Below are 10,000 nucleotides of genomic sequence, written 5' to 3' on the forward strand. Positions count from 1 at the left end.
CACACACACACACACACACACACACCTTCTCTCTATCCCTCACCCTCTCGTTGCTAATTGAGTCGGCGGCGTTGCCGTCGGTGGCGTAGCAGTGGTGGCGGCAGCAGGGATCCCTCCTCCCCTTGTGTCCCTGCTGGACGTCGGCCGTGATGAGGTCCACGTCGCCCTCCTCCATCTCCCCCATCCTCAGACGACTCACCACCACCCGGCCCGCTGCACACACACCATCAGACGACCTGGAGAGAGGGAGAGAGCCAGAGAGTCAACTCTACTGTAGGGAAACGAAGGGAAAGAAGGTGGAAGAAGTGGTGACAGAGAGAGAGAGAGAGAGAGAGAGAGGGGGGGGGGGAGAGAGAGAGGGAGATGGACCCCAGGAAGATGGGCGGTCCACTTAATGGGGATCCACATACATAATAATGATAGAGTGAGGGGAATGAGGGCATAAAAGATAGAGGGAATGGGAGAGGAAAATAGGAAGAGAGAGAGAGAGAGAGAGAGAGAGAGAGAGAGAGAGAGAGAGAGAGAGAGAGAGAGAGAGAAGAGAGGGCACAGGGAGAGAAATTATGTTAAAAGATGTATAGAGATAGTGAGGCATCGAGGGACAGAGAGAGAGAGATTATACAGTCAGAAGAACTGAAGGCAATATAATAAAAAACGGTATGGAGTAAAAGGGGGATAGAGTGAAAGGCAGGAAATGAGCTGCTAGCTGCGGGGGGGTGGGTGGGGGTGGGGGTGGTGGTTGGGGTGGGGGGGGGGGGGGGTGGTGGTTGGGGTGGGGGGGGGGGTTGTCAATGACACTGATAGCTTCAGCCTTCTTCACACTGGAAGATTGAAGCGACTGAAATCCGATGTAACTGAATCGAAACTCAGTTCTCAACTCAAGTCTGAATAGTTTCACAGCAACAAGAAAACTGGGCATCTTCTTTATAATAATACATTTATTTAAATGAAAGCGCCTTTCTCAAACTCAAGGATACTGTACAGAAAAACAAAGAGAAGAAAAAAAAAAGAAGAAAAAAAGAAGAACAGAACAACAAAAAAAAAAAAGATAAAATGATATTCAAAAATGAAACACTGTTTAAGAGCTCAGGCAGCTATGGGGAATGGTGTTACTCAGGACCCATGCCATGCTGTGCGAAGGCGAGACTGAGCAGATGGGTCTTCAGTCGGGTCTTGAATGTATTCAGAGTATCAGAGCATCGGATGGCTGGTGGAAGGGTGTTCCACAGCTTGGGTGCAGCAACAGAAAAGGCTCGGTTGCCAAGTGTGCGTCGCCTAGTGCGGGGTATGACAGGGAGATCAGCATCGGAGGATCGGAGACCACGTGCAGGGAATGCGTTAAAGGTGAAGACAGACATTCCTTGACATTCCTTGACATTCCTTGACATTCCTTGGCAGACATTGTCACCCACAACAACTTCTGAGCTACAGGAAGCACACAGACGCTAACTAGCATAGCCATGTCCACTTAAGACTACACTGTCTGAACACACACACACACACACACACACACACACACACACACACACACACACACATCCAATTTGGTCACTTTGAAATGATGTCAACAGTCAGTATTCTATTTTCCATAATCTATTCCAAACTGATTTGAGTGTCCAGACCTGCAGTATGAACGAAGCTTTAGAGTGCCCTGTTTCACAGATACTGAACAGACAGTCATACTAGCTTCCCTAATCACCGTTCTAATCGTCAGCCCATATTGAGGCTTGATGGGAAATACATTACCACACAGGCGCGCGGACACACACACACACACACACACACACACACATACACACAGACACACAGACTCGCCCAGATAAAAAAAAAAAAGACCCAGGGCCATCAGATGAGCTCATCCAATCACACAGATTGATCTACTGTTAATGAGCTCTGTCCCCAACGACTGGGTCCTTAAGGAATGTGGTAATCTCAGCCAACGCAGCAGATAGAGGAGTTCTGACGGGGAGACGGGGATTGCGAGGAGGAGCAGAAGGAGGAAGGATGGCGGAGGGAGAAGAGAGGAACTGTAGAGGGAGTCAGGGAGCCGCACTTCGTTCAAAAGACTTGGCGAGACAATTTGGCTCATAGCGGGCCCCTGAAGCGTGAAGAGAAGTGTGTTGAGAGATAGATGGATAGATGACACCCTGAGGGAAAGGAGGAGAGGAGAAGGAGGGATGGCAAGGGAGAAGAGAGGCTCTGTAGAGGGAGTCAGGGAGCCACATTTTATAAATGTACGCTTGGAGATATATCGCCTCATTCCTGTACCACGAGAGATAGAGTGCCCCACGCCACGGCAAACACCTGCTTCCCGAGCGCCTTTCTTTCCTCCCTCCATCGTCCCCCTCTCTCTCTGTCTTTTCACTAATCCCTCATCCCCAACTACCCCTCCCACCCCCAACCCGCCTCCCCCCACCCGTCCTTGTCCCTCTGCCACAGAAGACTAGGCGCTGGAGCAGCGAATGTCACCCTGACTTTGAGCAAAAACATTCTCAGTTCGGCCGACGACAGCCGTTCACTCACTTGTAATGGAAGGGGAAAGGGATTAACATGTCATGCATTTCAGCGCCAGTCGCCCCAGCTGGGTCCTCAAAGCGGATCTCCAAGCGGGCCAACCTGTAGTACTCCTCCGATTGCTTTAGCTCTATCCGGTAATGAAACCACCCCCCTCTCCACTTAGACCAACACTGGCGGGTGCGTATGCACGTTTTTAAGGTAATTGATTCACGCCTTCGGGGTGACGTGTCATTTGGAACATAGGCTTTCACAGATTGGTGGAGATGTCATAACATCGTGAACACTGGAACATTGGCACCATTTCAAAAAATCAACAACGCTGAAGGCTGTTCGGGTTGTTTGTTCGTCCTCTGGAGGCTGGCGGCCGTGGGGGGGGCGTGGGGTCGTAATTGTTACTGGGTGTCACACCTGTGGGACGTTGGTGTGCGCGTTGACGATCGCGATTAGCTTAAGGCAGGTTTTCGTAAAGTTGGTTCAAATCAAGTGAGCGGAGGGGGGCAGGAGTTGGCGTCTGAGTGAGCCAAGCTCCAGTGTATCCGGGAGAACAGTGATTGACCTCAAATTAACTTTGAAGCTTCTGCTGAGCGCTGCGCAAAAAAAAAAAGAGACTCTCCCTCTATCCTCCCACTCCTTTTCCTTGTCCTCGTCCTCTTCCTCCGTCTCTACAACCCCCCACGCCCCTCTACCTCTACCTCTACCTCTTCCAACTCCCTCACCGTCACCCCTCTATTTCAATTGCTGCCCTCCTGCCTCCTCCTCCCTCCCTCCTCCTACTCCTCCTCCTCCTCCTCCTTCTCCTCCCTCCACCTCCTCCCTCTGTCAGAGCTGGCTCTGATTCTTGCCTGCCATTTGCTCCTGCCAAGCCCCTCCTTAGACAGATCTAATTGCCCAGGGTCCCTTTACGAAAACACTTAATCAGGGAGCTTTGTCAAGCTGACAAAAAATATAATATGCTTAAAGCTCCCGCCGTGAATTTGGCATAATTCAAGATTCAACAATTAGTTACCAGGGAAGCGCTTGATATTTACAATGTTTTTTTGCGTCTATACCATACAAACACGTCTCTTGGTGTGTCATTTCTGATACAGAAGAAACATAGTTCCAGCCATGGCTGCCAGCTGACATTATACGTACCATATTGCCATTCCAACGAGAGATGTGAAAGTGCCGTTATAAACAGCATTATTTTCTCTCAGAGAGTGTGTTAAAAACAGCTTTCCTCATATTAAATATGACATAATTACACTTCCCCAGTAGAAACCATTTTCTTGTCTCACTCAAAGGCATTTAACAGCTCTATAACCCAAAGGGAGATCATTAAATGGTTCAGGAGCGCTTGAGCAATCAACCCATCAGCCCACCCTTCAACAGTAAAATGCCCCTCTAAGTGATTTTTCCTATCTAAAAATATAACTCCATCATAATAATCAATTAAGCACTCTCGACGTTACAACGTTCAAACGGTTCAACAACGCTTGCGCAAACCATCTCATACCTGAGACGATTCAAGGGCTTCGGCCGATCAATTACAGTTTTTCTCGAATGTCAGAACACATTTCAGGAAACTGCCCTCTGTTTTCACTAAACTCTAAACACAAAACACTTTTCTCAAGCTAGCTCCACAAAAACTTGCATTCTCTTTGCAAAACCAAACTCTCACCACAAAACCCAAACTTTCACCACAAAACTGTTGCTCCTATGGCCAAAACCAAACTTTGACAACAAAATCGTCCTCACAGCTTGCAAAAATGTAAACACTATTGGGTATCCATCACACACTTCAATAACAATTTAAAACACAATGTTCAGGGTGTGATGTTCTAAATACCCCATCATCTGTATAGTAATCCCATCTGTATAGTAATCAATAGTAAGTCACAGATTCTTTTTTGGGGAATTGAACCCCATTTATTGATGACAACCTGTACTTTGCCATTCCATTTTTCTCGACAATGACCAGTTGTTGATGACTGAGTCTACCATTTTGCATCGTGTGAGCAAAATGTGTTCAGTGAATGAGAATGTGTTCATATTGTTGTGCAACGTGTGTTTTAGCAAGTGCGAAAGTGTTTAGAGTAAGTGTGAATGTGTTTAGAGTTCTGCAACGTGTGTTTTGGCAAATGCCAATGTGTTCAGAGTTTTGTGAAATCCGAGATTGAGGTGAAATGTGTTTATAGTTAAGCCAACTGGGGGCCTGATTTATTAAATGTGTTTAGGAAACTGGTCATTGTGCTCAGAGATCTAGAAATTGTGCTTTAGCAATCGAGAAAAACTGTAAGGCTGAGTCACAGTGAACAGCAGCAGCTGCTCCTACGTGGCTGTGGAGAGTTTGGCTTGGCCGAAGGGTCTGCTTCAGCCCAATCACTTTATGCAGTCCTCTTAACTCGATAAATGCTCGGTGAACCGGCGCTACGACACAATATAACGATACTTACACGGGGAGAAGAGTACTCAATTTGTGTCTGAGGTCAGTGTAGAGTCATTGAGGCGTGAAGTGTGGAAATGACACTGTCTCAGAAAAAAAAAAAAAACTCTATTCTTGATTGAGTGGACCGGTGAGGGGTTTGAAGCAGGAGTACAAGGAGCGAATCGAGGGGCAGTGAGAGCGAGAGTGAGTATGACGCCTCCCACTCGTGGTTAGAGCCTTCCCATCAGCCCCAGCGTGACCCCCAGGCCAGGTCTGCGGAGAGGTGTCGACAAAGCCACAATAAAATTATGGCTTTGACTGGAAGACGAAGACAAGAAGCGAGTCAAACAGGAAATAACAAGTTGGGTATACAGAGAGAAACAAGTTCCCCTGATTCTGAACGCAAGCCTTGACAACCACAAGAAAGAGCACATGTGTGAGTTTGTAGGTGTGTGTGTGTGTGTGTGTGTGTGTGTGTGTGTGTGTGTGTGTGTGCGCGTGTGAGAGAGAGATAGCAAATGTGTGTGTGTGTGTGAGTGTGTGTGTGTGTGTGTGTGTGCGTGCGTGTGTGGGAGAGAGAGAGCAAATGTGTGTGTGTGTGTGTGTGTGTGAGAGAGAGAGAGAGAGCAAATGTGTGTGTATTTGTGTGTGTGTGTGTGTGTGTGTGTGTGTGTGTGTGTGTGTGTGTGGAGCTAGGCTCAGCTAGACCCCCATGGACAAAAGAGCCTGACGGTGGCAGAAGCACAGTGAAGCGCTATTAGCTTAGCCTTAAGAGGCCTAAAGCTTTAGCTGTGGGAGGCTAAAAATACACTGCAGGACAGGCAGGAAAGCTAGTTTTTTTTTCTTCTCCCCGCTCTTGTCAACTGAAGTGAGTTTGAGGCCCTTCAGGACACAGCACATCATAGTTGTATTCTGCAATCGGCAAAAACTCCCAAAAAACACAGTCAGTCATGTCATTCGCTAGGAAGCTACATAATGGGCTAGCGAAGAGAGCTAAGGAAGTCTGGCTCACGATTCTTGACCTATTTAAGAGTGGACGGTCCTAAAAATAGTCATGCTCATTGGGGACAGGTGTTACGATGGAGGAGCCGTAGAGAAGCAAGGCCTCTGTAGCGGAACAGCCATTGGATATTAATGCGTTTTTTTGTGTGCGTGTATTTCTCTTGTTTGTTACGTGACTCTGTAATAATTGGGTTCTCGCCTTGGGCGCCGCCTCCAACACTGAGACACCACAGCAGCTCCATTGTTCAAACAGGCCGTCAGAAATCACCAAGAGAACTTCCTCCCTCCCTCCCTCCCTCCCTCCCTCCCGATTCCCGGCGCACTTCACAGATCCATTTCTGGAGCGCTTCCAGTACATTCTCCACACACCGACTGTCAACGTTGTTGTCGATGTCCATTGATAAAAATAGACTTCCACAGAAGCTCTAATACATATTGAGTTGTCTATGTAAAAGAGATAGACAAAAAAAATCTTGCCTACGGTATGTTCCCACTCAGTCAGCCTGTGTGAGACTGTAAAACTCTGTAAAAATGCTTAAAACCCAATATGTCACAGTGCAGTTGGGCCTATAGTACAGTCAGTGTGATATCTTGGGGGAAAATAGTGTGGTAGCTTGTTCATGTTCTATTATGCTCATCATTAGCAGGGGGGAGGAAGTTGATGGGCAATATTTGAGCGTTTGAGAGGCCATTTGTCGAGAAAGCTTTCTTTCTTCTGCAAGCCCTTAGGTTTGTGAAATGCCTCCTCTGTCTCCGTGGTGCTGGAGAACACTGTGTGGAATGAATGAGCCTGATGATAGCTACGGGGAGATGGGAGAGGAGAGGGGGGGGGGTACTAATTATGAGGGAGATTTGGAACCTATACAGTAGATCAACTGCTGAAAAACTACACACACACACACACACAAGCACACACACACACACACACACACGCACACAAACACGCACACAAACACACACACGCACACGCACACGCACACGCACACGCTCTTCTGTCTATCAGGGAGAGCTGGTGGAGCCAGAAATCTGTGTTTGATACGGTTTTCATACCATTCCTCATTTCTTTCCATGCATTACAATGAACCCGTATCTCCGATTTCTCCCTCCACCAGTCGTCCCTGCTGTCTCCCTCTGCCTCCCTCTGCCTCCCAGCTGCTAAACTTGTTCTCCACACACCTTCCTCTCCGCAACTCACTACCAGCAGCAGCACCTGCTACCAGCAAACCACCCCCCCCCCCTCATTTAGCTCCCAAACCACCAGAAAACCTGACCTCACCACCGCAGACTGCTCAAATATTCATTTCGATAGCAGAGGCTAGATTGAATTGTATGTATGTGTGTGTGTGTGTGTGTGTGTGTGTGTGTGTGCGTGCGCGCGTGCGTGTTACCGGGGTGGGAATGCTTGTTTAGATTCAATCCACGATAGTTATTCAAAAGCCAAGTGCGGATCGATGAGAATTGAATGAGTGAGGGAGATGGACTGAAAAAGGCTGGAGAAAGAGGAAGCGGAGTCTCTGACCTTCATCACTATTCAGCAGATGAACAACATGGCTACACTTATCAGGTGACCTCAGACACACAGACGCACACACACACACACACACACACACACACACACACAGAGCCTGAAAACACTCACCTCTCGAAGGCATCGCAATGGCTCATAAGTAAGAGATAGAGGAGCGCGAACATTGTAATTATTATTTTTTAATAAACTGTGAGAGCGCTGACAAAACAAGCCTTTTTTATACCCGGCGTTCAAAAAACAGATAGGGGTTGCATGGTAATTGCGCAAAAAAAAAAAAAAAAAGAAGCTCCCAGCCAGCCTCCTCCATTTTGAAGGCAACTGATTGTGACAAGCATCGGTTTCTGAAGACACTGTCGGAGGGAGCTAGCAGCTAGCTGCTCCTGCAACAGTACTTGAATAATACATTGTTGAGGCAAGTTTGGTGCTGGTTTTTGACTTTTAATTGCACAGGAGGGGGGAGGAGGAGGGGGGGGGGGGTTGGAGAGAGAAACCTTTTTTTTTCGAAATCATAAACCAGCTAAACTTTTTTTAACTTGCCAAAAATATCGTCGACAAAGTTTTGCTTTTCCCGACCCTCTCGATGCACCGGATATCCAATTAGACCATCAGAGACGACAACGAGGGAGCGACATGAGGGAATCTGATGACACCCGTGACCACGAATACGGAGCAAGACGCATGCCAATATCTCAATAGGCATGCGGTGCATAGGGTGAGATGAGACACACACACAAACTTTTTCACACACACACAAACTCTCTCACACACATACACAAACAAACTAATTCACAGACCAATACACAACCACACACACAGAAAGAAAAGGAGAAACAGGGGAAAAAGCAGGGAGACAGAGAGAGAGAGCTTTGCTCAAAAGTGAATTGATCTCGCCAACTACGCACACACACACACACACACACACACACACACACACACACACACACACACAGAAAGAGAAGCAGGGAGAAATAGCAGTAGAAAGAGAAAGAGAGAGAGAGAGAGGAGGACAGACAGAGAGCGAGAGACACCAATACTCAAAAGTGAATTGATCTGGCCAACTACCCTGTGAAAACTAATGGGACACAAATTCTCAAAGGGACCACAGATTTCAATTACTGTTTTATAGGGGGGACCCAGAGAGATGTGTGTGTATGTGTGTGTGTGTGTGTGGGGGGGTCCTATCCCTGTCCTAATCGGCTGCTAGAGGCTGTGCATGTCAGTTAGCTGTGCTGCAGGAGTGGTGTTGGCTGGGGCTGATGGACATGTCCTGCCTGTCAATGACGACCGTTCCACGCTCCATTGACTTGCATTGGCAAGGGCATTGCAGGTATAGGAAACAGAGGATGTCTGCAAGCTTTTGTACACACACGCATATAATAGCCACACACACACACGCACACGCACACACATACACACACACACACACACACACACACACACACACAGATGGTAATAGCCACACACACACTTGCACGCACACACACACACACACACACACACGACACACACGGATGGTAATAGCCACACACATGCACACGCTCAAACATCTCTGACACAATGCACAGACATCGGGGGGCTTTAGTGGCAGGGCTTTGGGCTCAGAGAGAGAGAGAGAGGGGCTGGAGGGAAGCCTAGCAAAAACTGGGCTTGGCCGAGAGAGTGTGTGTGTGTGTGTGTGGGTGTGTGTGTGTGTGTGTCTTATAGAAGGCCATACTGCTAACAGTCAACAAAAGAATAATATCAAAAGGTTCTTTCACAAGGTCTCTCATAATAAGGATGCTTTCAGCAGCATCCCTTTGAGAAGGGTGGTGCAGGGGGGAGGCTAGAATACATAATTAAAACATCACATGTGGCTGATCATGCATTCACTGTGCTTGAGTGTGTATGTGTGTGTGTTTGTGTGAGTGCGTGCGTGTATGTGTATGTGTATGTGTGCGTGCATATGTATGTGCGTGTGTGTGTGTCTGAGTGTACTTCCTCTTTCATCGTTATCTCCTGCTATCATGCGTGCACCGTCCTAAATATAGGCACTGATGCAGACACAGAAACAACCATATCTAACCCACTCATTTTATCCATAGAACCAGCTGCTAGAAACTTTTTTCTTTTTTTCTTAAACGTTAACATTTGCTCACAAAGGGTGCCCTGGGCTATCGAAGGAAAAACCCATCACCGTCTTGTGAGGCTTTAAGTCTGTCCAAGAGAGGCAAAGTCACTCTCAAGAGCAACAGCATGAAAGGTCAAGGCCTTAACTGGAATAGATCAAATCCAAACCTGTCTGAAGCATGTAGCTGGGAGCTTCATCCCTCTTAGTGAGAGAGAGAGAGAGAGAGGCTTTAAGGAGGCTGGTGATACGGATGGGAGGCTCTCTCTCTCTCTCTCTGTCTCTCTGTCTTTTTCTCTCCATCTCTCTCCCCCTCTCCCCCTCCCTCTCCCGCTCCCCCGCTCCCCCTCTCGCTCTTTTTCTCTCTCTCCCCCTCTCCCTCTCTCTCTCTGGCAGGATGTGTTATAACTGTCACACTATTCACTCTGACACTGTTGTTATG

The 10,000-nt window shown here is 47.6% G+C and overlaps 1 protein-coding gene across 1 annotated transcript in view; it reads right to left on the reverse strand.

The window, feature by feature from the left end:
* The window catches only part of inpp4b (inositol polyphosphate-4-phosphatase type II B), a gene marked incomplete at both ends in the record, with an annotated part of 154,329 nt that overhangs the window by 69,831 nt on the left and 74,498 nt on the right, over positions 1 to 10,000 (reverse strand). The window contains one exon of the mRNA XM_080534748.1: positions 44 to 236. Within this exon, the coding sequence (XP_080390874.1) occupies positions 44 to 236 (193 nt within the window). The remainder of the gene's footprint in view (positions 1 to 43; positions 237 to 10,000) is intronic.

The sequence above is a fragment of the Nansenia antarctica genome (genome assembly GCF_963989245.1).
Source record: "Nansenia antarctica genome assembly, chromosome: 6".
In the NCBI taxonomy this organism is placed as follows: Eukaryota; Metazoa; Chordata; class Actinopteri; order Argentiniformes; family Microstomatidae; genus Nansenia; species Nansenia antarctica.